A 27,802-nucleotide genomic window follows, 5' to 3' on the forward strand; every position below is an offset into this window, starting at 1 on the left:
GGAAGGAAGAACGGGTCGTCTCAGTGGTAGCGGCAGGACCGAGGAGGAGAAGGGGACCTGTCCCCCAGCCTCTCCTCGGAGCTCCCTGGTTGGTGGACAGCAGACGTCTCCCTCTCGTGTCGTCTGGCGCACAGGGGAAAAGGCTTCATCAATACACGTCAGAGAGGGAGACGAGACTAGGGGTCCCAAAGTCCTACAGCATGAGACACGCCGAAGAAACCACTCAACACTACTGAAAAACAAGTTCCGAGTTTAAAAACTGTCAAGCAAGTTTCTTTTCTGCAGGGCTCCTCCGAACCTTCAAAATGCTGCTTTGCCCGTGTTGCAAACCGTTTCACATTTTGCTGAGCACCTACCCACACTCTGGGCCGTCGGACTCCGATAGGTTGTTCTGGGACATACTGTTTCGAAATGTGGTTCGCATCAAACACTGGATGACTGTTTCTTAGATGGAACCCTGCAAATAATCTGAGGCCCAGGATGGCGACTTCATTCGTGGTTCCCCGCCGGAGGCTCAATAAGGGACTGCGTGCTTGACAGGTGTGCTGCTGAGAGGGAAACGGGGGCCCGGAGGCCTCAGGCCAATGGCCCCCCCCCCAAGAAGCTCTACTTTGGGCTCCGTTGTAGGGACCTGATCTTTTCATGTGGTTGTTTTGATGTGGCCATTTTGAAACTGAGGACATTTTGACACAGCTATTTTAATGCCCTGGAAATTTTCTGACTTTTAAAAAACACCAGCCATTTTGAACATTCAAAAATGTACCACGTATCAGTGCATCACGGGGTCAGGGACGGGGCGAGAGTCGACATCATGGAGAAAACAGGGGACAGGATGAAGCTGTGGGATGGGGGGGTCCCACTTTTATTTACATTTCTTATAAGGAAAACAAGTTAAAAGTTTAATGGTCTGATTTTTTTTTAGGGTCACCCAAAAGCCCCCAGGTTTATAAAGCCTGTCAGTAATCCAGACCGTGTGGTATTGGTGGGAAGAATAAATGAATAGATCCACGGAACACAGTAGAGAGCCCAGTGATGAGACCCCCATAAACACAGTCAAATAGCAAATAATCATGGGTCGTCGGCAAAGTGTCATTAAAAACGACGCGGCATTACCACACGGCGACAGGAACGCGTGCTCGTGGCTGACGGGAATGCAAGATGGGTACAGCCGCTTTGGAAGACAGTTTGGGGGTTTCTTAAAAAGCCAAACGTGTTCTTAACGTCTCCTCCGGCCATCGAGCTCTTTGGTGTTTACCCAGAGGAGCTGGAGACTGTGCCCACCCAGAACCCAGTGCATGGACGCTTACGACCGCTTTGCTCGTAACTGCCTAAACGTGGAAGGAACCACGATGTCCTTTGGTGTAGGTGAACGGGCAAACGAGTTGCGGTCCATCCAGATGGTGGAATATTTTTCAGTGCTAAAAAGAAAGGAGCCGGGAAGCCTTGAAAAGACGGGTGGGGAACTTAAATATATTTTACTCAGCGAAAGAAGCCAATCTGCAAAGGCGACACGAGGGAGGCTTCCAACGGTAGGACACTGTGGAAAAGGCACATTAGGGAGACCACGAAAGGATCAGTGTTTGCCAGGGCTCGTGGGGAGGGAGGGATGAACAGGTGGAGCACAGAGGATTTTTAGGGCAGTGAGACTGTTCTGGACGATACCGTAAAGGCGCTTACGTATCATCACAGGGTTCATTTGTCCAAACCCATAGAGTGTGCAACACCAGGGGGACCCTAAAGTAAACTACAGATGTAGAATGATCATGATATGTCCATGTGGGTTCACTGACTGCAGTAAATGTACCCTCTGGGGCTCCTCTGTGGAAGAGGGGATACGCGGGGACTCTCTGTACCTTCCGTTCGATTTTGCCGTGAACTTAAAAGTGCTGTAAAAAATAGTCTTTTTATGAAAAAGAAAAAGCGCCTCCAACACATCTGGCTGTAGAAGTTGTCATCGTTTATTGCACAGATCGGCCCTCCCTGCATCTGGGGTGTGGGGAGGGAGGGAGGAGGTGAGGACTCTGAATTCACCCAGATGCCTCCCCGGAGGCGGAAGTCGGTGGAGGGACAGTGGTGGCAGGGCCGGGGGGTTCTGGCTCCTGCAGTGGCCCAGCTAAGGGGAAGCTGTGATACCTCTGGCCGGGGGTGCTCAGCCGACGGCCCACACACAAACCTGGTCTCGCCGTTTCTCCTGAGGTTTCCCACACAACAGCCTGTGATCTGTTAGAAGTGGAACTTGGGTCGCGTCTTGCCTACATGAATCCCTTCGGGGACTTTCCATCACCCCGGGCATCAGATCAAAACTACGGCCTCTTGGCCTCCAGTCCCCACAAGATCGGGCCCTTCCTGTTTCTCTGGCTGCAGGCACTTCCTGCCACCTGTTCCCCCCCGCTGGGAATGGCCAACCCAATCTCCACCTTCATGGGAATGCCCTGGCATCCGGGTCTTAAATGTCGCCTCCTTAGTGAGCCCTACCTCATCACCCCTCACCATTCCCGCATTTCTGCCATTTTATACCCCACGCCATGTGCGTCGCTGTCTGCTCAAACCCACGTTTCCACTCACGTGCCCTCTCCATCAGAGGCATCTGAGTGTTTCCAGGGCCTCCCCATGACCTTGCTCCCCCACCCCTGCAACATCCCATCGTTCGCCAGCTCCTGTGGGTCACACGTCTCTCCCTCCCTCTCATTCCTTCTGCTGCTGTGTGGTGTGGACCCCACACCTTCTCCCCCCCACTCCCTCTCTCCCTTCCTTCATCTCTCTCTCTGTGTCTCTCTCTCCAAACATGAGCAATTTAAAGAATCTACAGGTGTCCTGCAAAACCAATGGTGCGAAAGCCTGTGCTGGGTTTAAGGCTGCTGGGCAGAAGGGACTCCCCTTCAAGCCCCTCTGTGCTCTAGGAGAGGAGAGTGGTCTGCCCTGGGCCGGCTGCCCCCGTCTCGTATCAGACTGAGCCATCCCAAGGTACAGATATTAGCTGCAGCGTCGACCTGTCCTGTCCTGGCCACTATGGTGGCCACTAGCCCTGTGGAGTTATTTGAATTTAAATTTAAACCCACGGCAATAAAGTAAATACAGTGCAATACAACATATCAGTTTCTTAAGCACGCTGACTGCCGTTTAGACCCGCATCAGCCACCTGTGGCTGGCGGCTGCCCACTGAACGGTAGAGATCTAGAACGTTCCCGCCACCGTGGAAAAGCGCGATCATTGGATGCCACTGTTCGACACCCCCAGCACTTCCGTGAGGTTTGTCTTTTCCATTAATGTAGTCAAAAGATGATTAGTAAGCCCCTAGATGCACCACAGGCAAGACGCCACGGGCCCCGTCCTCACGGAGTTAGCAAAGAGAAATGCCCGCCGTGAAAGGGAGTTGGCAACCTCAGAAGCACCCAGCTCTGAATTCTAGCTGCACGTGGCGAAACAGGGAGAGGGAACAGAAAAGCCAGGGGTGCTCCCTGCAAGGAATACACCCACGCTGGGTGGCGGCCAAAAGAATCACGTTGGTCTTGGCTCCTTTGAGAAGTCGGCTGTCTCTTCTCCTTCTTCACGCCTCCCTGCCTTCCCAGCCTCGGGCCTCCTCTCGGCCGCGCCTTGGTGCTGCCCGAGCCTCCCCACCTCACCTGGACCACGAGGGTCCACACAGAGGAGGACGTCTCCCCACGACAGCACATTTAGCCCTCTCTTCTTCCCTGAACCCCCTCCCCGACTTCCCTTTCGCCAGCCTCACCCCGCCCATCTGCCTGGTGGCCGGCCGTGTCTACCTGGGATGCCCTCACCTGGCGAAGAGACAGCTTGAGTCGGGAGGACGTGGAAACACGGCATCTTCTTCGCCCCGGGGGGCTCTTGCAGCTATAGCAGCGTCTCAGCCTCCTGGGACTCCCCCAGGCCCCGGTCCCACCCTGGGGACAAGCAAGTGCCCTGCTCCGTCTGCCCGAAAGACAGCCAAAGATCAGCTCAGGGAGCATTTTCCCCTCTCCATTGCCCCTTCCTTTTCCATCAACAATTGCCAATGTAGAAGTGAGAGAGCCAGAGCCCTTGGCTGGTCTACCCTTTTAGGCATGACGTTCAACGAATATGGGCCAAGAGCAGGGAACTCACGGTTCCCTCGAGGCTGCTGAATCAACCATTGCTTTCGTTCTTACAGCTCATGGTCTGTAACTTTCGGATGTGTTGTTCGTTGGCCTTTCCCATTTAGATAATCAGTCCAGATGCATCGAATGCGTCACTTTATTCTGCACGAATGGACGGTGATTGAGGGGCCACGCGTCTGGGGAGACCCACTCTGCCAGAGGGCACCGGTGGGTCCGCAGGACGACAAAAGTACCGCAAAGAGGAAATCGGTCTTCACTCGTGATTGTACCCCACAACAAAAATGAGAGAGAGGCCTCTGTTGCAATAACGACAAGGAACGGACTGGGGTCTTTTCTCTGTTAAAGACAGTAGAAGTTACGGGCTGTGGCTTCTAGGCCATGATCATCCCCTAAACACCCTTCAACTACCAGGCACAGCACCTGACCCTGGGGCCCAGAAGGGGGTGTGATCGTGTTGTGACAGAGGGCCCTACCATAGCGGTGGGCCGGAAAACTTCACCTGTGAGCTTCATTAAGAATATAACTTCATGTGTGCTTAGGCTTTTTTTTTTAATGCTTTTTTTAATGTTTTTATTTTATTTTTGAGAGAGAGAGAGACAAGGTGCAAGTGGGGGAGGGGCAGAGCGAGAGGGAGACATGGAATCCGAAGCAGGCTCCGGGCTCTGAGCCATCAGCACGGAGCCTGACGCGGGGCTCGAACTCACGGACCGTGAGATCATGACTTGAGCTGCAGTCGGACGCTCAACCGACCGAGCCACCCGGCTGCCCCTGTGTGTGCTTAGCTTTTTAAAAAAAATGTCATCGAGGGGCGCCTGGGTGGCGCAGTCGGTTAAGCGTCCGACTTCAACCAGGTCACGATCTCGCGGTCCGTGAGTTCGAGCCCCACGTCAGGCTCTGGGCTGATGGCTCAGAGCCTGGAGCCTGTTTCCGATTCTGTGTCTCCCTCTCTCTCTGCCCCTCCCCCATTCATGCTCTATCTCTCTCTGTCCCAAAAATAAATAAACGTTGAAAAAAAAATTAAAAAAAAAATGTCATCGAAACACCCAACCTTAATCAGATGAAACGTGTTGTCAGGGTCTACGTACCTGATGTATGGTAGTTTCGTGAAAATAAAATCTTACCGTATCCGACCCCAGTTTTAAGGTGTTTGTGACCCTCCAGCATTCCCCGTGTTCCTGGGTGTGTATCACATCCATGATTTTCTAAAGGAGTGCCACCATTCAATAGGATTTTTAGACATCTGTGCTGCCTGCCATGGAAGCCACCAGCTACGGGTGGCTATCCAGATCTTATAATGTGGTTGGTGCGACTACGGGACTAGTTTCATTTCAATTAGTTTGAACTGAAAAAGGCACACGTGGCCAGTAGCTACTGCATCGGCTGGCCCAGCTCTGTGGGTTGAGGTCCACCCGTCAAGGCCAAAAGGGGGTTATGTGGTAATAGATGGAGCTGGGGGTGACGGTCCCACATCGGCCTGTCCAGGCAACACCGCCCGAGGAAACCTTGCACACCCACACCGGTAGCCTGGCAAGGCTTGTTTTTCCACACCCCCTCCTTTCCCCTTTTCCCTGGAGTGGCTGTGCTGTCTAGGAAAAGACCTTTTTGTAGCCCATCGGTCTGCGTGTGCGTCTTCAGAGAAGATGGTTTCCCTTAGCCCAGCACGTCTTGGCTTTTCACTTCTGGTTGCAAATCATCGATTCTGCTGAGGTTGCAGCTGGTGACTCCCTGCTCCCCACCCTCCCAGGCCACCCCACCAGTGACAACGCAGGTAGGGGTGGCCTGACTTCCTCTCTGGTGTTTTTACCGATATTGCCTGCACAACGCTCGTAGAAGCCTTGCCCCTCATCCCGGGCAGAGAGCAGGCCAGCCCTTGCCCCCCGACGGAGCTGGTGGGGCCCACCTTCTCCCGGAGCATCTCCCGCTGCCCTCCACAGTGAGTATCACCCTTCTCGGTGTCTCCTGTGCCCCCCACTCTTGTGTTTCCTCGATGGCTTCTAAAACCCAGGCTCTCACTCATTTGTTCAGGGGTCGTGAGCCCCAGGCACTTTGCTAGAAGCTTCCAGGAAGGCAAAGGCGAGTCCGGTAGCGGCCTGCCCAGGTTTCCAGGGATGAGTCAGAAGACTCCCTCCCACCCACACGTGTGAAGTAAAGGTTCGAGGCAGTGAGTTCTGTGATTTGTGACTTACAGGAGGGAGAAGCAGGTGCTCGGGACAGGTGACAAGAAGGGGGTCAGGACTGGGAAAGCGAAGCCCCCAGGAGGTCCTCGGGTCCGAGAGGCAGCCCCGCGGGACGGATGTTCGGGGCAGCCTTCTCCGTAGCAGGGAAAAACCGGAAACAAGCAAACTCCGCTCTAAGCGGTGACTGGTTAAGTGAAGGGTGGCATCGCCAGACAACAGAACACCCCACAGCCATCCAGTCCGATGACAGCCCCGCGGTCACTGGCGTGAAACGTGGACCAGAAAGAGGGGTAACGAGAACACAAGATAGAAAATGGGTCGTGTGGTCCGATTCCCTTCCCACTAAGGGTGCATGTGTGGGAAAAAGTGCAAAGAAAGCGAACAGAGGCTGACCCAAGCAAGGGGTGTTTGAGCGGTGTTTATTTTCTTCCCCGTATACATTTGCTTTGGGTTTGTTTGTTTGTTTGTTTGTTTTTTTTGGTTTTTCTGGTACATTACGAAACGTGCAAAATCTCCTTTATAATCGGAAGAAAAGCAAAGCTGCTTTGTTTTCAGTGACCCATCCGTGACTACGGCTGTGTCCTTCCAAACACCCCAACCCTCTCCAGTTCTCTGTTGGCTCTTGCTCTGCACCTGCCGTAGCTGCCGGGCCGGAAGGGCCACTGAGGAGCCCAGAGCTGGAAACGCGGGGCCACCACCAGCCCCCCAGGGCCCGTCTCCTCCTCCCCCTGCTGAACAGGCCCAAGTCCATCTGCCGTTTCAGCCCCTGGAGCTCGACGCCTCTTTTCTCCATATCCGTCTATCTGCTCTGAAGGCTTCCTCCACACCACCCCCCCCCCGCCCCCTCCCACCCCTCCCGGCCAAGTTCAAGGACTCCCCACTCACAGGCTGCTTGGTGCAGCATCTACTGGGGGGCAGGGAGACGGGTGCCCGACCCAGGCTTGGCGAGCAGCAGGTCCGAGAGACGGCTCAGAGACCCCACTTTCGTGCGGGGGGTGGGGGGCGGGGTGGGGTGGCGGGCAGAGCTACCAACAAATAGATGATTCAATCTCAGTGTAGCGAGTCGGACAAACGTGGAAGTGAGACCTGAGTTCCTGACTCCCGTCGGTATCTGTATCCAATTCACTGGCTACAGGGAGCAGGGACGGGGAAAATGCTGCAGCCGCAGACGCTCCGCGATGGTTTTGTTTTATTTATTTATTCACTTACGGAGAGCGAGCCAGCAGGGGAGGGGCAGAGAGAGAGAGAGAGAGAGAGAGAGAAAGAGACAGAGGATCCCAAGCGGGCTCTGCGCTGACAGGCTGACAGCAGTGAGCCCGATGCGGGGCTCAAACTCACGAACTGTGAGATCATGACCCGAACCAGAGTCGGAGGCTCAACCCACGGAGCCAAAGAGGTGCCCCTCCGTGATGATCTTCGTGGTGATTAAGGACGGCAGGGAGCAAAAACGCATGGCCGGGGGCAGTAATGGATGTCAGCCTAACTTTTCTCATAGGTCTTTTTTTTTTTTAAATGAATTAGCAGCCCTCCCCCCCCCCCCCCACCCCCACCAAGGTTCCTGTACACACTTCCTGTTTTCTGGCCTTCATGCCTTTGTTGATATGTTTCCCTGTCCTCGAGCAGGGTTCCCTCCCCTCATTGCATGTCTCCATGCTCTCCAGCCTTCAAGGGGGGGTCAGCAAAAATGTCACCTCCTCAGGGAAGCCCTCCCGAGTTGCACTGGCGTCATGACTTCGGCCTCCTAATTCCCAAAGCGACTCGTAGCATTTAGCCTTGCTGGTACTCGGCAGCGATGAGGAGCTCATTACCCTTGAACGTGAGCCTCTGGACGACTTGGATCATGTCTCATACAGAGTTCAAGCCAAGCAGGTGTTTCGGGTGTCAAGACACATTGCAGGGGTGAGCCGGGCGGGGGGGGGGGGGGATGAAGCATGTTCCCTCTCCTTCCCACAGAGCTCTCTGCATTCCGCAAAGAGCATTGCACTTGACCTTGGCCACGGGGCCCTGCAGGAGGCTGGGCTCTCACCTCCATCTTACAGCTGAGGAAACTAGGCATGTCACTTCTCGCCAAGGTGTCCCAGGCCCAAAGGGCTGGACCAAGGGACAGACGGGGGCTTTCAAACGGGGGTCCATCGTGCTCCCCCCACCTCAGCCCATTCTGCTACAGCACAGGGGCAGGTTTCGCAGATCCCAGCGGTTGCAGAACCGTAATGGGGCCACCAGGAGCACCACCAGGGAGAGACTGGGGCCGCATTGAGCCAGACGCGAGAGAGCACTCCCAGCAGACCGGAGAGGGGCCTGCTTTCGGTACGCTTTGTTGTGTGTGGGTGTTTGCCTCCTTCTCAGGGCCGAAGAGAAAATGAAAGTGAGCTTGGAGACTTCGCAACTGGTGCAATGAAATCTTTGGAAAGTGTTCTGGTGGAGGAGAGAGGGGATACGTGGAGAGCCGTCAGCAGCGTCTTTCTTTTAAAAAAAAATTTTTTTTAACATCCATTTATTCTTGAGAGAGAGAGAGAGAGAGTACAAGCCGGGGGGGGGCACAGAGAGAGGGAGACACAGAATCTGAGGCAGGCTCCAGGCTCCGAGCTGTCAGCGCAGAGCCCGACGCGGGGTTTGAACCCACGAACTACGAGATCATGACCTGAGCTGAAGTCGGACGCTTGACCGACTGAGCCACCCAGGGGCCCCTATTAGCAGTGTCTCCGTGAGCCAGAAACACATTTATCATAGCAGAAAAAGAAACCTTCACGGAAAGCTGATGGAGGCTCTCAAAGTTGCAAACCGAAGCTGCCGAGCATTTGATTACTAAGTCCTGACTGCCTTCCAGTCCCTTCACTGGGGCAGCTGGGGGTACCTCCTGGGGATGAGATCTGCAAACAGGTGTACGGAAGGGAAGAGAACTGGGGCTTCTTAAAAAAAAAAAAAAAAGGTTGACAAGTTATTTTTATGATAGTTCTTAAAATAAAATTTCATGCACAAAGGAACATATTTAAATAGTTTACATAACCTAAAGGGAAAAAAACGAAAGTCTCACTTTCCACGGGTCATAATTGTTCAAGCTCCTTGCAAAAAATGTTTCAGTACTGATGAGCAGTGAAGTGTGTAACTTTTACATTTTTTTTTTTCTTAAAGACGGTGCAACACAGTCTTCTACCTTGCCTTTCTACTTAATACTCTTGGTGACCTCCTTGTATCAGCGTGAGGTCTATTTTATTCCATTGATGGGTGACTTCTGTAGGTTTTTTTTTTTTTAATGTTCACTTATTTAGTTTGAGAGAGAGTGAGTGAGTAGGGGAGAAGCAGAGAGAGAGGGAGAGAGAGAAAATCCCAAGGAGGCTCCGCACTGTCAGCACAGAGCTCGAGGTGGGGCTCGAACTCACGAGCCGAGAGATCATGACCTGAGCTGAGATCGAGAGTCCGACGTGTAACTGACCGAGCCCCCCGGGCGCCCCCGGGCTCCTTGTGTTTTATTGAAAGCTGTATCAGAATATTGCCAATTGTTGGGTATTTAGGTTGTTTCCGGGTTTTTTTGTTCTGCAAAAAAATTGCCACATACATCTCCATATACGTATCTTTATTTAGGCTCTTTTGTGAAAACAGCAATAGAACACGTTCCCAGCAGATGAAGTGCTGAGTCAGGGCTGTTGTGCTTTGTAAATTTGACAGATGTAGCTTAATACTCCGAGAAGGTTGCACAGGGCAAGAGGGCAGGAGAGGTGCAAATATCAACCATCCTGTCCCCAGCATTGGGGAAACCCAAGAGGGCTTCATTAAGGAGGTGACTTTTTTTTTTTTTTTTTTTTTTTTTTGCTGGCCCTTGAAGGCTGGAGAGCACGGGGACACGCAATTTATACTCCCCACAGCAATGTGGAGGTCTCTTCCCCAAACCCTTACCAATATCATCATCATCAGTCTTTATTTTCAACCTAAAACTAACTAGCTATAACGAACCATAACCAAAGCCACTCTTTCTTCTTTATGTGGCTTCTTTCCTTGGGAGCTTGTTTTCGTTGATGTTATCCGGCGAATATTCAAGTCTTTATTTAAATTTCTTTTTTAACGTTTATTCATTTTTGAGAGACCGAGAGACAGAGTATGAGCAGGAGAGGGGCGGAGAAGGAGGGAGACACAGAATCTGAAGCAGGTTCCAGGCTCTGAGCTGTCAGCACAGAGCCCGGACGCAGGGCTCAAACCCATGAACAGTGAGATCATGACCTGAGCCGAAGTTGGGTGCTCAACCGACTGAGCCCCCCAGGCTCCCGAATATTCAAGTCTTTTTATGCAGTTACTAGAAATATATGTGTTTTTTTCTGGCTAATTAATGTCTCGAAAACCAATCTCTCTGTTCCCCAAGCTGTAATAAAATTAAATGAGCTGAGTGAGGAAGATCCAAATTTAACTGGGTATTTCAAAAAATGATTTATTGGTTCAGAGCACGATTCAGGGAGGAAAAAAAAGAGGATGGTAAAGTCAGTGGGATCGTATGTAATTTGGGGAGTGGCCCTCTGAGAGGAGGTAAACACCCTTTCCTCATCAAACATCCACCCGCTAATTTCAGCAGCCATTGGCGAGTTTCTAATCCCAGGATTCCTTTATACGTGTATTAGTTGGCACTGTGAGAGGAGGTTTTTCACCTCTTTGTTCATGTTTTCATTTATTTTCGTTAGTACAGACTCCTGGATCCTCACGTAGTTGGACGTGCTACGAGGATGGCCATCGTGATTTAATTTGGTGCCCAAGTTGCCTCTGATTTGGCCGGCGGGAGCCCCAGCGAGTTGGCAGCTGTGTCCTTTTGACGGGTCCTCCTGGTCCTTGGAACACCTGCTTGCTTCCTGATGCAAAACATCAGTTCTGGGTGCATCTTGCAATTGCCCTAGCTGTGGAATCAGACATTTCTCCAGAGTCCTGCTTCCTTTCGGTGGAAGAAGGTATTTAGAGACCAAGATCAGGGCACTAGGTGCTTGACTGCTGGGTCATTGTTTTGGGGCCCTCGGGGGACAGTGCCAGGAAATGTGTGTGAAACACAAATACATGTGCGTATACACATAAATTATCTGTCTCTATCATCTATCATCTATCAGTCTATTTATTTATCTCTATTATCTATCTATCCACCTATTATCTATCAATCTATCATCTATCTATCTGTCATCTATCAATCTATCAATCAATCAATGTATCTGTCTATAATATGTCTATTATCTATCTGTATATCTATCTCATCTATCATCTATCTATCTATCATCTGTCAATCTATCAGTCTATCTATTTATCTATCTCTAATCTGTCTATTATCTATCTCTCCACCTATTATCTATCTATTTATCTATCATCTATGTATCTGTCATCTATAAATCTATCAATCTATCTGTCTACAATCTATTATCTATCTATTATCTATCTATCTATCTATCTCATCTATCATCTATCTATCAATCATCTATCTGTCTATTATCTATTTATCATCTATGTGTCTATCATCTATCAATCTATCAGTCTATTTATTTATCTATCTCTAATCTATTATCTATCTATCCACCTATTATCTATCTATCTATCTATCTATCTATCTATCTATCTATCATCTATCTATGTATCTGCCATCTATCAATCTATCAATCAACCAATCTATGTATCTGTCTATAATATGTCTATTATCTATCTATTATCTATCTATCTCATCTATCATCTATCAATCATTTATCTGTCTATTATCTATCTATCTATCTATCTCATCTATCATCTATCAATCATTTATCTGTCAATTATCTATCTATCTATCTATCATCTATGTGTCTATCATCTATCTATCTGTCTATCTCTCTAATCTAAGCTTGAAAACCCAAGTTCACCTTGAGCCCTCAGTTCCGTGAGAATGGCACAAGGCACTCCAAGGCATTTTCAAGAAGCAGGAAGGTTTCAAGGAAGAACTTCTGGCTGCCTTCCTCCCCACCTGCTAAAGGCCAGATAGGACTCTGAGGAGGGAAGTAACCCAGAAAATTTCCATTAGCTCTCACTCGCTTTCTTTTCTTTACTTGAATCATTTCACTGAGGTCCAACTACAAAAGACTACATTTATAGTGCAGACTACAAGCTCTGACATGCGTATACCCGGGAAACTTGCACGTAATGAGTATCATGAGTATATGTGTCACCCCCGAAGGCTTCCTTGTGAGCCTTTGTGCCCTCGCTCACCTCACACCCTCCCCCGCCTCTTCTCCCTCTCTCACCAGGAAATCACTGGTCTGTGTTCTCTCACGCTAGATTAGTTTGCATTTTCTAGAATTTTATGTAAGTGGAATCACGCTGTATGCGTGCTTTGGTCTGGCTTCTTTATGTAGCATAATTATTTGGAGATTCATTCGTATGACTGTGAGTATCAGTTGTTCATTCTGATTCCATTGTGTGGCTATGCCCACGGTCCATATATCCCTTCCTGATAATGGATAGGGTATCCAGTATTTGGGTTATTTCCAGTAATTGCTATTGCAATAGAGCAGCTATGAACATTCCTGCATCAGTCTTTGTGTGGACAATGCTTGCCTTTTTCTTAGGGAAGGACATCGCAGGGGGATGGTTAGGTCACGTGCTGGGTGTATGTATAACTTTTTTTTTTAATGTTTACGTACTTATTTTTGAGAGAGAGAGAGAACACAAGCCAGGGAGGGGCAGAGAGAGAGGGAGACACAGAATCCCAAGCAGGCTCCAAGCTCTGAGCTGTCAGCACAGAGCCTGGCATGGGGCTTGAACTCACGAACTCTGACCTCATGACATGAGCTGAAGTCGGACGCTTAACCGACTGAGCCACCCAGGCGCCCTTAGGTTTAACTTTTTAAGAAACTGACAAACGGTTTTCCAAAGTGGTTGTACCACCGTTAGGTGCTGAAAACCACCACACTCTCAGAAAAGGAGGATGAGTCACGATGTTGTGTTGTAGAAAGGAAACCAACAGGTGAGGGTTGAATCTATGAAGGAGAATTGTTTTATTCTGAAAACTTGGGGTGTGGTGCTAGATGTGTTTCTTGGGAACTTTTCCTTGCTAAAAATATAAAAAGAAATGCCCGGCTCAGGCGGAGACACGTCCTCGAGTGAAGCAAGCTATTGTTCCCTTAGTCCTACAGGGGTGGGTTTACAGAGATTCAAAACACATACGCACAACAGCCGAGATTTATGGAAGTCAGCTTGGAGGCCCTTCGCATTAGGGAACTACCTTTTTTTTTTTTTTTTTTTTTTTGCTAAACCAAATCTGGGACTTCCAGGAAATAGGGCCCCTTTTCCCATCCTGGGCTTACAAATGAAGCATGCAGGTAGGTGCTGGGGCCCAGAGAGGTCTCAAGCCAACCTCTGTCCTGTGATCTTCAGGAGCCCCCTGGGGGCATTTAGCAAAACAGATCCTGAGAAGTGGAGTCGAGAGCAAATGAACTCAGGTAAAAAGAACGCTGGGAAAACATGAAGTCCCCAAAAGGGCTCTTAGGGGAGAGGTTTCTCTCGTTTCTGTGTTGACAACCAAGATCATTTTGGAATCTAGAATATTTGGCTTGGTGTCGATGTAACATGGACTGTAACTCTCGCCTGGGATTTTTATATTTTTTGCACGAGGACAAACAGATATAACCTCCAGTCTCCATCGTTAGGCGTTTATTACTGTTCATTTATAAGACAGACCTCTTTTTGATTTTTGCCTTCTCTTCCTAGAAGCAAGCTTGCATCTGACCCATCATGGTGCCCACAGAACTCACAGTGAGTATCGCCATGTTCCTCAGGCTCCTCGAAATGCGCTGTCAGAAAAGTGGTCCAGGTTCATTCTTCTGCGTGTCTCCGTCCAGTTTTCCCAGCACCACTTGCTGAAGAGACTGTCTTGATTCCATTGGCTATTCTTTCCTGCTTTGTCAGAGATGAGTTGGCCATACGTTTGTGGGTCCATGTCTGGGTTCCCTATTCTGTTCCGTTGATCTGAGTGTCTGTTCTTGTGCCAGTACCATACTGTCTTGATGATTACAGCTTTGTAGTATAGTTGAAGTCCGGGATTGCGATGCCTCCTGCTTTGGTTTTCTTTTTCAAGATTGCTTTGGCTCTTCGGGGTCTTTTCTGGTTCCATACAAATTGTAGGCTTATTTGTTCCAGCTCTGTGAAGAATGTTGGTGCTATTTTGATAGGGATTGCACTGAATGTGTAGATTGCTTTGGGTAGTATCGACATTTTAACAATATTTGTTCTTGTAATCAATGAGCATGGAATAGTTTTCCCCCACCCTTTTTTTTTGTGGAAATGCACTGTCATCTTGCCTGTTTTTTTGGGGGGGGGCGGTGTGGGAAGGAACCTGCTGTGGAGGAGAGATTTCTCTGTGTGGGTTCCCAGGGGTAAGGTCTCTGCCGAGCAGTGCCCCATATGGGCGGCCAATGCCAGCACAGAGGGCTTTACAAACTTGAAAAAGTTGTGAGAGTTTACAAACTTGAAAAAGAAGTGAGAGGAACACACTATTTTAGATCTCATTAACAGGTAAGAGTTTTTATGATTGGATGTGTCTGTTCTGAAACTAAGACAAAGGAGGATATGGGACAACCCTGAATTTGTGGGGTTTTTTTCAATGTTTATTTATTTATTTTTGAGAGAGAGCATGAGTAGGGAAGGGGCAGAGAGAGAGAGAGAGAGAGAGAGAGGGAGAGGGAGAGAGAGAATCCCCGGCAGGCTCCTTGCTGTCGACATGGGGCTTGAACTCACAAACCGTGAGATCATGACCTGAGCCAAGATCAAGAGTCGGACGCTTAACCGACTGAGCCACCCAGGTGCCCTCATCATTTGTTTTGAATAAACCCGTGGTGAGCACATCAGTTCTGTCTCTTACACAACAGGACATAGGCTTTTCAAAAACCACATAAGAGCCTATATTTCTCTAAACGAGACAAAGAGGCTAACGAAAATACTGGGTAAAGCCATCATCCAGAGAGTCATTTGGGATTTTGTAGCCAAATGTAATCAAGGACAGAATCACATCAGATTGCTCCGTTTTTTGCTGTCCTCATAAACGCCTCACAGAAATATCTAACTGGTTTAATTTTGCTTTTCTCAAAGAGAAAGTCTGGGTTTTATAAGTCGGTGGTTGAAATCAAGCCTTCTTAGTGGGGCTAACAGACTGCCCTTCAAGGTACACTGGTCTATGAGTTCCAAGGTTCACGGAGCTTGGTGGTCACAATTGTTGACCTTAGACAAGTCGGCGATGCCACGCTAATGATGTTTAGTATTGCATGTGTATTGTTGCATATACCTAACAAAAAAAGAGACGATTAACTTGGATCTGCTGAAGTAAACGAGGTAAGTCTACTTTTCTGACCAGAATTAGACCCTTCGTTTCTCCTGTAGTTAGAATTTGCCTTTCATCCCGGATGCGGTGGAAACAGCTAGGTTGGGGCAGCCGAGTCGGGGCTGTGTCTCAGCCCGATTCGGTTTTGTCGTCTGGGATCTCGGAAGCTATCTAGACTCTGCAAGGCAGGCCCAGAGAGGAAGAAAAATACACCCCGATGATGACCTCTTATGGTCAAGAGGTGCCCAGCAGCATCTAAATGGGGAAAAGATGGGGCTCTTAATGGCTATTGGCAAACAGCCCATGACATCCCAGTGGCCACTGTTCCGAGGAAGGGCTGTGCGCCGGTCAGTACCCAGGACGCCGCCTTCCTTCGACCTCACAGTGAAGGCAGAGCCAAGTTTGTGGATGAGGAAACCGAGGCTGGGAGGGTGGGGGAGGGGTCAGGGTCATGGCGAATTGGAGGAGGAGACCGGCAGAATGCTCTCAGTGCCCACAGCATCCCCGGGGTGCTCCCTGTAGACAATTGTCAAAGGCGCTGAGATTCAGGTCTTACTGTTTGGAAGTCTTACTTCCTCAAGTGTGGGGACAGGGCTCCCTAGAGACGGAGGCCGGCCATTCCTGCTCCTCCTGACCAGCTCACATCCCTCCCTCCCTCCCTCCATCTTCCCTCCCGCACCCCTTCCCCCACGCAGGTGCCCACTTTGGTGCTGAGAAGAAATAAGGGATGTGGCCTCGCAGGACACGGGCTTTGCCCTTGGCCCTGTTCTCTGCCTAGAGGTGCAGGCGACGGGACTGGGGCTGATAGAAGCCTTCCAGCCTTCCGGAGATGACCTGAGTCAATGCAGGAGGCTCCTGAAAATCCGGAGGCCTTCTTCCTGCCCCAGAAGATGCTTAGCCCTTGATGCTTGGCCCTGCTTCTTCTTCTTCTTCTTTTTTTTTAATTTTTTTTTTAACATTTATTTATTGTTGAGAGACAGAGTGCAAGCAGGGGAGGGGCAGAGCGAGAGGGAGACCCAGAATCAGAAGCAGGCTCCAGGCTCTGAGCTGTGAGCACAGCCCGGATGTGGGGCTTGAACTCATGAACCGTGAGATCATGACCTGAGCCGAAGTTGGACGCTTAACTGACCGAGCCACCCAGGTGTCCCTCTTTTTGCTTCTTTAACCAAGCTTAGCCTGGGGTTTCTGTACGTTTCTACTGTGCAGAGCTGGCCTAAGGGGTCTTGTCTGGTGACTGTAATTGGGCTACAAGCTTGGCCGAGCTTCCCAATTAAAAAGGGGCCCTGATATGGTTCATGAGGGAAAAAGAGACCCTTCCCTATTCTTCAAGAGATACGAAAGCCTTTCTTCACATCTCCTTTGTATTTAAAGGCCTAACGTCTTGGGTAGGTCTTAGTGAGTAGGACACAGATGTCTATGAAGAAGCCCCTGGAGGCCCTGCTCTCAGGGGAGAGAGTGGACCCCACGAGGGTTCCTTAGACACCACCTTGATGGAGACTTTAGGAAGGGTGCCCGGGAGAATGTGGGAAGTTGTTCTAGGCATTGCCCAAACTAGAAGGTTCTGGCATGGGCTCCTGGTTGGGAAATAGACTGGAAACATGCAGATTAGCCTGTCATTCCACCGATTCTCTCCTGGGATCTCTTTCTGCTGTGCAAGGCTCTGAGAGCAGCCTGCCTAGGTAGCTTCTCCAGCAAGAACAGTGTCTCTAGGACCGCTCAGAGAGCAGGCGAGCTGGAAGGAAGGAATTCATTATCTCAGAGTCCTCATGGAAGCCTGAGCCCTCATCTGAGAGAGGTCTTCCTGCCCTGGAAATGTGAGGATTATGTCACACACGCACGTCACGGCGTCGGCACTGGGTCTGGCATGCACTAGGCACCCCAGCTATGGCGAATAAAATACGTTGGTAAATAGTGCCGTTTACGTCTGCTGGGAAGTTTTTGAAGGGTACCGTATCTAACATCCAAAGGATATATACCCATTGCGCGTGTGCAGAGCTAGAAGCGCGAGTCCCAGCATGGTGGGGGGACACGTTTGCCCAGGACTCCCCTAGCCTGGGAGGTGGACTCTTCCTCATAAAGGCAGCCAAACCTTTCATCTTGTATGGATGATGTAGGCCTACCTTGGTCTTCACAACAAATGTGGCCTCGATGACACGTATACAAATCTAGGGTTTTTTTGTGTGTGAGTCAAACCACTTTTAAAATACACCGGCGGGGGGGGGGGGGGAGTCCCTAACTAAATATAGTTCTATGCTGGACCACCGGGCCCTCCACCCTCAGCCAACCGGAGAACACCCGCCTTGGGCTTCTAGCGGGACACATTCTGGGGGTCAGCGCTGGGGAGTGGTGGTCGTGCCCGCTTACTGGGCAGTGGAGAAGGCTGGGTCTCCTGGGGCACTGGAAATGCTGAGGTCCCCCCCCTTCCCCCCGCCACCCCTTGGGGCTGTATCTGTGGATGGGGACGCTGTGTCCCTCCCGGATTTATAGCTTGGGGCTCAGGTGCATGTGACAGTCTCTTAAAAGTATTTGATCACCCCCAAAAAACGTAAAAAAGAAATAAAAGAAAGAAGGAAGGAAGGAAGGAAGGAAGGAAGAAGGAAGGAAGGAAAAAGAGGAAAGGGAAGGGAAGGGAAGAAAAGAAAAAAAAAAGAAGAGAAAAGAAAAAAAGAAAAGAACCTCTACAAAAGCAGTTTCACGCTTACTCATTGTGTGGATTCACAGTTAACACCTGCTCATCTGCACGAGCAGATGACTTTTCCCCAAAATGTCACCGTGCCGACCCATTAAAGCTACACTGATCCCCATCTTGGGGTCTCTGTGTTCTTCATATTCTTCCTTCCTGCCCTAAAAGTTCTTTTTGCTCCAAGTCTACTCAAGCCCCACCTCTCAGGAGACAACCTCCCTGGGGGGCCACGACGATGCCAGGCTGCCAGGTTCGGCTTTGGGAGAAGTCTCCCGGCATCCTCACCAAAATATGTGTCTCCCAGGGAATCTGTCCTCCCAAGACACTGGGTTTCTGGGTAATGGCTGAAGCTGGAGGGAAATCTTTATTTTTTTTATTAAAAAAAATTTTTTAATGTTTATTTATTTTTGAGAGGGAGAGAGACAGAGTATGAGCAGGGGAGGGGCAAAGAGAGAGGGAGACACAGAATCTGAAGCAGGCTCCAGGCTCTGAGCTGTCAGCACAGAGCCCGACACGGGGCTCGAAGTCACAAACCGTGAGATCATGACCTGAGCTGAAGTCGGATGCTTAACCGACTGAGCCACCCAGGCGCCCCTTAGAATTCTTAACAAAGTTTGAATAAGGGATCCTGAAAGCTATATAACCTGTCCCAGTGCTTGTGCATGTATGTGAAAGGGTATGAATGAGTGTGTGCATGTGAGTGTGTGTGTGTGTGTGTGTGTGTGTGTGTGTGTGTGTGTGTTGCTGTTTCAGGAGCAGAGGATACATAGTTTGCAGAAGGCTCAGAAGAATCTGGACCCAGAAAAGTTTAGGAGCCTCTGAGGACCTTTATGGAAGAATGGAATAGAGAGGAGAGGGGTGCCTGGGTGGCTCAGTCAGTTAAGCGTCCGACTTCGGCTCAGGTCATGATCTCACAGCTTGAGTTCGAGCCCCGCGTCGGGCTCTGTGCGGACAGCTTGGAGCCTGGAACCTGCTTTGGATACTGTGTCTCCCTTTCTCTCTCTGCCCCTCCCCAGCTCGCACTCTGTCTCTCCCTCTCTCAAAAATAAATAAACATTAAAAAAATGTTTTAAAAACTTTAAAAAAATGGAATAGAGAGGAGAAATCAGAATCATTCAGAGTTCAATACAGGTTTGTGCCCAACATTGGTCCCAAGGGGGTCCTACCACATCCGATCACTTGTCATGTGTCCTCTAACTGTTCATGTGTGCCCTCCACCAGCAGGTGGGTTCCACGACAGCTGGAACCACATCTGACTTACCCACTACTGTGTTTTTGGCATGCACGCGGTACCTGACACGGAACAGGCGTGCGAGAGATAGTCGTGGACTGTATAAATCTGTTGTGATGTGAGCAGATGCCCTCAGAAATTCCCGCTTGCCCTGCATGCATTTCTCTGCCTCGTTGCAGATTTTGGGGGCTGGGAGGGTCACGGGGTCCGGGCCCCTACCGTTCTGAGATCCTCCGAAGGATCGTCCTTGACCTGATGGTGTCTGGTGTCTCCTTGCAGGGTCTTGTCTCTAACATGTCTGACGATTACAGCTACCATCCCACGTCTCCTCTGGATGACTACCTAAACCTCCCTGAACTTTACTGTAAGAAAAACAACGTCCGGCAGTTTGCGAGCTACTTCCTCCCGCCCTTGTACTGGCTCGTGTTCATCGCGGGCGCCTTGGGCAACAGTCTGGTCGTCCTTGTCTACTGGTACTGCACGAGAGTGAAGACCATGACCGACATGTTCCTCCTGAATCTGGCGATTGCTGACCTCCTCTTCCTCGCCACGCTTCCTTTCTGGGCCATTGCCACCGCGGACCAGTGGAGATTCCACACCTTCCTGTGCAAAGTGGTCAACAGCATGTACAAGATGAACTTCTACAGCTGCGTGCTGCTGATCATGTGCATCAGCGTGGACAGGTACATTGCCATCGCTCAGGCCATGAAAGCGCAGACCTGGAGGCAGAAAAGGCTCGTGTACAGCAAAATGGTCTGCTTTGCTGTCTGGGTGCTGGCGGCCATGCTCTGCATCCCCGAAATCCTGTATAGTCAACTCAAGAAGGAATCTGGCATTACCATTTGCACCATGGTTTACCCTAGTGACGAGAGCACCAAAGTGAAGTCGGTGGTCTTAACCTTGAAGGTCGTCCTGGGCTTTTTCCTTCCTTTCGTGGTCATGGCCTGCTGCTACACCATCATCATCCACACTCTGTTACAAGCCAAGAAGTCATCCAAGCACAAGGCCCTGAAGGTGACCGTCACCGTCCTTACTGTCTTCTTCCTATCTCAGTTCCCCTACAACTGCATTCTGTTGGTGCAGACCATCGATGCCTACGCCATGTTCATTTCCAACTGTGCCATTTCCACCAATATTGACATCTGCTTCCAGGTCACTCAAACCATCGCCTTCTTCCACAGTTGCCTGAACCCCGTGCTCTATGTTTTTGTGGGCGAGAGATTCCGCCGGGATCTTATGAAGACCCTGAAGAACTTGGGTTGCATCAGCCAGGCGCAGTGGGTCTCGTTCACGAGGAGAGAGGGAAGCGTGAAGCTGTCGTCCATGCTGCTGGAGACGACCTCGGGAGCGCTCTCCTACTGAGGGGTCTTGGCTCCGACGTGGATGGCCCTCTCGGAAGTAATGAGAAATACAAGTACAGCTTCTCCACTGATGGGACCAGAGGGAAACCAATGAAGAAAAAGAAAAAGGAAATGGGGGTGGGGGGAGAAAAAGCCCAGAAAGGGATGAATTTGGACAATTACTTTAGTTAGAATTTCCAAGTCAGAGTTTTCCACATGGACTGGCCATCCCGTGAGACCATGGACTGGCTCTTGGCTGCAATGTGTACAATTTTCAGAGAAGGACCAACAGACAGCTCTTTAGACCACCCTGGCTTCGTCCCTGGTCTGAGCATTAATGCACCTGGAAAAGGCGTTCGATTTTCCCAGTATACTGCGGATGGCTGTGGCTTCGGTTCTGAAGCCACCTCTTCCAAAAGGAGACACAGACCCACTGGCCGCTGCCACCAGGAGTCCACAAAAGCACAAGGTTTCCTGAAAACTTCCATCTTGGGGGGGAATTTCTGCCGTGACTTTGGGGCCTGGTGCCCATGCCAGGTCTTCTAGATTCTTGATCAGAATCTTTTCAAACAACCTCAGATCGTCTCCTCTGGTCTCCTTGATCTGTTCTGGGCCAGGGAGGGACCCTGACCCTCTTTTGAACTACCTGCTTGACTAGCCAGCGAGCCCCTGGACTAGTAGCCTTATCTGAACGTCATCCCTATTCTCTCGGTGCTCTTGTGTCCATTTCTGGGTCCTGCCGGGGGGTTCTGTGACTCCACAGAGTCTGCACAAGGACTCCGCATATCCACTCGTGTCACGGGGGCGGTCAGCCTGTGCGGGGACTCTGAGAACCCGAGCGCCCTGGCTCTGTTGTGGGCTCAGTCTGCCAGGTAGCTTTTGTGATGGTCCACTTTTCCACTTCCCATAAAACGGGTTGGTTTTACGGACCCTCTTGTTTCTCAGGCGGCTGGGAGGAGACCTGCGTCCACGCTGTTCTTTTTCTTAATGGATAGCGCTCACATGTTCAAAAGCTTTCGATTTAGAGATTAGACTGGAAAAAAGTAATAGAATTCACTTTTGCTTTGTTTCTTTTAACTATTTGGCTAGCACATTTGAAAACATTTTATAGGGGCCCCTGGGTGGCTCAGTCGGTTGAGCATCCAACTTCGGCTCAGGTCACGATCTCACAGTTTGTGGGTTCGAGCCCTTCATAGGGCTCTGTGCTGACAGCTCGGAGCTTGGAGCCTGCTTTGGATTCTGTGTCTCCCTCTTTCCTGTTTGTGCTCTCTCTCTGTCAAAAATAAGTAAAAATTAAAAAAAAAATTTGTATATCAGAAAAGTGTTTTTTGATGATCATTACAAAAATACCCATACTTGTCACTTTCTTCACTGTCTCTGTATTTTAAATGTGTCCAAGTGAAGATCCAAAAGCCATGTTAGAGGGTGAGGAATAAGGGTGGGATAAGGAAATAAAATCTCCAAAATACTTTAAAGCCATCTTGGCTGCCTGGTCTTCCTCTCTCCTCTGGTCAAACTTATTTCCCAGGCTTGTCCCAGTTAGCCCAGTGGGATTTCCAAGGGGGGGCTATTCGAGCAGCCCACGAATCACCCTGGCTTTGCTACTTGCTCTAGAGGAAGCATCTGATTTTCTAGGTGTGCTATGAATTACTGTGGTTTCAGTCCCAAGACCATGGCTTCCAAAGGCGGCACCAAAGCCTGGACTCTGCCACCTCATCTTCCCCCTCCCTGTCCATGTCTCAAGTGTGCGTCAGCGAGAAATGAAGGGAGCAGAACATGGGCAGTGACACAAAGACCTTGCTAACCTACCCTGTGTGCAGGAGGCTGGAGGTAAACAAGCATTGGTCTGGGACCAGCCCAACGACGTGGGCCCCAGTGCAAGAAACACCACTTACGGTAGGGGGGAGGGTGATGTCCCCAAGGCCACCCCAAGGCTCTGTATGGACAGAGCCATCGCTCGGCCACCATTTCCAGGAGACCCAGGCGGCTTTGAAGGAACCCAGGAGATAAGCAACAAGTATGGGCCAAACCTAAATAACATTGCAGTTAGGTGGAAAGAACGCGACCTAGTTTGGCTTTGTCATTCAGCGCGCTTCTGATACTGTGCTTCTGATATGTGTCACGGGGGCCCTGGTGGAGCTGAGGAAGTGGGGAGAGATGGAGGGAGAAAGGGGTGAGCCATGATGCGCTTGCTGGCTCTACGCTGGCTCAGCTTTACCTAAGAGACACTGTAATGGAGATTTAGTGAGAGTTGAGACATAATGTACATTTGGCCAATGCCCATGAGTTGGAAAAAAATGCCGGGGACTATACTTTTCCCCTCTCTGATTTTTAAGGAGGGGGATGTGGGACACCATGAGAATGTCAAACCCTGGGTCGCACTCGGACGCATGGTGGTCATGCTTGGTTCCAAGGGTTTCTTTTAGGACATGATTGTCACTATTGCATCATCCCAGACCTAACAGCTCCAAAGGAGGATTAAAGACAGGCTGCAATTGAATCATGTGGCAAAGACTGAAAGTATGTTTTGTGGCAAACTGTTTTCATTTTTAAATGATTGCATAAATAGGACCATTTTACATTCACACTAATCTAGGTGTTGGCAGCAGATTTAAGCCACTCAACATTTCGAGAGAATACGCGGTGTGAGTACCTTTTGAAATAAAGATAAGAGGGTTATCATATATGATTACGTTTGACTAGATAGAACTTTATAAAGGAGAACAACCAAGAAACTGAACGAAATGTGATGTGTTTTCATTGCCAAAAGAGAGATTGTCTTTTTTACCAAAAATTTTTTTTAGAAAACTAATTTTAAGTCCATACATCACAACGTGTACATCCAAGGGGGGTTGTTGTTTTGATGTAGTCGACTTGGATGACTGGAGATTTGGTGTCTTGGGCTGTCTTTCAGGCCTGCAGAATGCTAAGTCACTCAGCAAACATTTGTGTCTATACTAGGAGCCAGACCCTCTCTACTCACCCAACAGGGTTACAATATGCTTTCCCTCAAGATGCTTACACTCTACAATGTGGAAAAGCCAAGCGCCATGTGGCCTCCAACACGGAAGATAGTATGGAAGGCTCTATCAGGTGATATCCCTTGGCTGACAAACATGAGGTGTCCTTGTATGGCTTAAAGACTGGTGTGTAGATAGTTCCCAGGACAAGTTGCATATGGCGACCTCGTTAGGTTGCCCAAGAGCAAGGATGTTATGTCCTTAGGGTAGTAATGCAGTCCTGTTGTCTACGGGCAGCCTGAGAGGAGCCAGTGGTCAAGGGTGGGCGGGCTGAGCAGGACTGGACACAGTGCTTTCCCACGGTCTGGTGAGTGGCCTGGGTTGATGCCTGTTGGCTTTTGCAAGACAGGTGTGCGGTTATAATGTCTTCCATTTGTCCATAGCAGTTGTTACAAATAGTCCTGCTCAAGGAAGCCACCAGCTCCAGTGGGCTCCTTCCCTGGATCTGGTCCCCCTTCTCTGGAGGCCATCACCACTGCAGTGTGGTGGTGATGGGTAGTGGCTCCACGATGGGCTTAAATACCCAGCAAAGGCTGTCACGAAGCATGAAACCTTTGGACATCGACTTTTGGCTCCAAGAAATGAAAAGCTGTCACACGTGTCCACACGGCCCTTTTGTGTTTATAATCTTTGAATGCTGTGCTTGGTTCTCTAATTCTGATTTGGCCTCATAAGTTGGAGCTTCCCATGGGGTCCAGGGCAAAGGAAGGGCAAAAGTATCCCCCACCTCCCCTGGCTCGGTGCCTGAGGATTTCTGTCCCGCACTGGACTTGACCTCTCTCCATTGGAGCGTCTCCTCCTTCTCCTACACTCTGGTCAAGGGGCTCCAGCACACTCACCCTATTTATTTATTTAGAGAGGTCACGAGCAACAGAGGGGCAGAGGGAGAGGGAGAGAATCCCAAGCAGACTCCAAGCCCAGCACGGAGTCTGATGCAGGGCTTGATCCCATGAACCATGAGAGATCATGACCTGAGCTGAAATCAAGAGTCAGATGCTCAAGTGGCTGAGCCACCCAGGTGCCCCAACCTTATGCATGTTAGATGCTCAAGAGAAATCTCTCTTTATTCGAGTTGTTTACTGTGCACGGTCAGTAAGCACCGTGGCTGTAGAGTGCGGTTGCCATCACAACCAAGAGGCAACGGTGCTTCTGCCATACCATCCTTTCTCCCCCATCCCGTCAGCCCCTCCTGTTGCAGTTGAGTGAGGTCTGAGCCTGCATCCTCCCAGGACCGGGACTGTTTCTCTAATCAGGTCTATTTTATGGGTACAGGTGCCCCAAGAGCCAATGTCCCATTCCATGTCTTTCTTTGCTTTTATATCATTAAAACCTACAAAAGATATGCAAATGTATCTCTCCAACATTAGACTCTCGATGAGCTCTCTTCCACCCTTAACGTGCTTACTTGTTACACTCGATGTGGCACCAGGGGCAACGTAAGAAGTCCCTCTGGTTGGGTGGAGGTTCCCCATCAACTGAATTTCCCCTCAAGGGCTTGCAGCGAATGTGGTCCACACATAATCGCCAGCTGGTAGCTCCTCCAGGGTCCGCCTGTGCTCACCTGTGCTGCAGAGAGCAGCTCTGGCCAGAGCCGTGTCACCCCAGGCCACTGCAGCCAGTGCCTGAGAGGCGGGGGATAGAGGGCGTCAGGCTGCCGGGCGCTCTGATAGGCGCAGCTGCCCCAGAGCTCCCTGCCTGCCTGGCCCGCTGGCGGAGGATCGTCAGCCTCGCATCGCTGTTGAGCCTCCTTCTGCTCAATCCCGCCTCTTCCCACCTCCTTCCGTGGGTGTTGATCCCTGATCAACATCTTGCACCTTGAACTCCAGCTCAGTGTCTGCTTCTAGAGAAGTCAGCCCGTAACAATCTTTCACCGGGGGCTGCCCATCCTGAGAGCCCATCTAAGACCTGATGGGTGCAGAGCACGGGGTGTCCGAGAGCTACAGGCGGTGAGCACCCGTCACAGAACCCATCTCAGAAGGCTGGGGGCTCAGGCTGTGTCTGATCTTAATTGAGTCCTCAGAGATCTTGTGCACCAACGGCAGGTCAGGGTCTCGGTGTGCAGGACAGACACGGTCTTCCCCCAGCCCAGGACCTTTCAGCCACTGTCCCCTGCTCCCTCTCTCCAGGCGCCACCCCAAACACATACAGCTGTGGACCCTCAAACTCTGCCGGAGGGGGGTGTGTGTGTGTGTGCGCGTGTGCCTGTGTGTGTGAACATAGGTGTAAGAGCACTGTACCCAAGCCCAGGGCAGACACCTGGAACACAGAGCACCTGGTGGTGGCTTGTCCTCCCTCCCCTGACCCCAGCTTTTCTGACTACTTCCTCCCAAATAGACCTGCCCATCTGCCCCCTGAATACCACTGAGCAGCCTCGGTCAAGACCACATGGAACAGAGGAATCACCCAGCTGAGCCCTGCTCACACTCCTGATCCACAGAATCCTGGGATGTAATAAAATCGTTACCATTTTTTTAAGCCATTGAGTTTTGGGGTAATTGATTTTGTAATATTTAAAAATTTTGTAAGTTTATTTATTTATTTTGAGAGAGACAGAGACCACATGAGTGAGGGAAGGGGGCAGAGAGGGAGAGAGAGAGAGAATCCCAAGCAGGCTCCTCGTGCGGGGCTCAAACTCACCAACCGTGAGATCATGACCTGAGCCGAAGCCAAGAGTTGGACGCTTAACCGACTGGGCCACCCAGGTGCCCCATGATTTCCTAATATTTCTTTGGCATAAAATTCTCTTTGGCTCACTCACAAGTCTGTGGAGAGAAGTGATTTTACAAATGGAGCTGAATGTGCTCCATTCAGCTGTGGTCTTGTTACGGCTGCCACAAAACTTAGTGATCTAAAAGCAGTAATCACTTAATTGCGTTCCCCATTTTGTGGCTCACCGATTTAGAAACGACTGGGCATCTGGGGCGTGGCATCTGTCATGTGGTTGCAGTCAGACATTGGCTGGGGATGCGGTCACCTGAAAGCTTGACCAAGAACTCTCCATCTTTCCATCTGTATGTGGGCTGTAAGTGGGGCGCCCACAGATGGCCTCTTCAGCATGGGGGTCATGGTACTTGGTTTCCACGGCCCTTGGTTTTCCCTGGGCAAGGGTCCAAGAGCACCAGGGGGAAGTTGCCTGTCTTTTTCTGACCTGGCTCTGGCTGTTCCCCACTGGTCAGAACGGTGCCAGGCTGGCCCAGAGTCCTGGGGAGTAGCCACAGGCCCCCACCTCTTATGGGAAGAGTGCCATATAACTTTGGGGTCATGTGTTAAAACCACCACAAACTACTCTGTAAGTTGTCTTTCAATGACCCCAGTCACTCAATCCCCCAACTGCCTAGCTGACCAGTACCCAGGGACAAAAGAGCCTAGGAGAGGAAGAGGTATATGTAGGCAACTTTCTCAAAAACTGCTGTCACATTTTTGAGTGATTCTTATGGGAACCGCCACACAAAGACCTTTGTTTTGCAAGTGATCTCTACACCCATTGTGGGGCTCGAACCCACAACCCCAAGATCAAGAGGTGCACACTCCGCTGACTGAGCCAGCCAGGTGCCCCAGCAAGGCCCTTTTCCGATCTTATGTGGTCTCCACAGCATCCTTCTGAAGCAGCTGCTGTCAGGTCTCCCATTCAACAGGTGGAGAAACTGAGGCACAGAGTGACTCAGTCACTTGCCTCAAGCCATAGCTAGTAGGTAGTGGCACCAGGAATCCAGGCATGTTTTTCTGATACTAGAATCTGATCTCTGAGATGCTCTGTTGCACTTTCTCCTCCATTGGAGTTCAAGTACATTTAAATTTTTGTTAACATTTATTTATTCTTGAGAGAGAGAGAGAGAGAGAGAGAGAGAGAGAGAGAGAGAGCGATCAGCAGAGGAGCAGAGAGAGAGGGAGACACAGAATCTGAAGCAGGCTCCAGGTTCCAAGCTGTCAGCACAGAGCCCGGTGTGGGTCTCAAA

General features: G+C 50.2%; 1 protein-coding gene across 2 annotated transcripts; it reads left to right on the plus strand.

Moving 5' to 3' along the window:
• Positions 1 to 5,891: 5,891 nt before the first annotated feature.
• On the plus strand, positions 5,892 to 21,972 carry CCR9 (C-C motif chemokine receptor 9). Of its 2 annotated transcripts, XM_023248069.2 has the most exons (4): positions 5,892 to 6,027; positions 10,939 to 11,199; positions 13,967 to 14,011; positions 19,766 to 21,972. In XM_023248069.2, exons 3-4 carry the CDS (start codon positions 13,991 to 13,993, stop codon positions 20,846 to 20,848), a joined length of 1,104 nt encoding a protein of 367 aa, XP_023103837.1. In that variant the 5' UTR covers positions 5,892 to 6,027; positions 10,939 to 11,199; positions 13,967 to 13,990; the 3' UTR covers positions 20,849 to 21,972. The 2 variants fall into 2 exon arrangements, with proteins under 2 accessions (XP_023103837.1, XP_003982191.1); XM_003982142.4 differs by lacking the exon at positions 10,939 to 11,199 and having other exon boundaries at positions 5,917 to 6,027.
• Positions 21,973 to 27,802: the final 5,830 nt, after the last annotated feature.

This window comes from Felis catus, chromosome A2 (assembly GCF_018350175.1).
Source record: "Felis catus isolate Fca126 chromosome A2, F.catus_Fca126_mat1.0, whole genome shotgun sequence".
NCBI lineage: Eukaryota > Metazoa > Chordata > Mammalia > Carnivora > Felidae > Felis > Felis catus.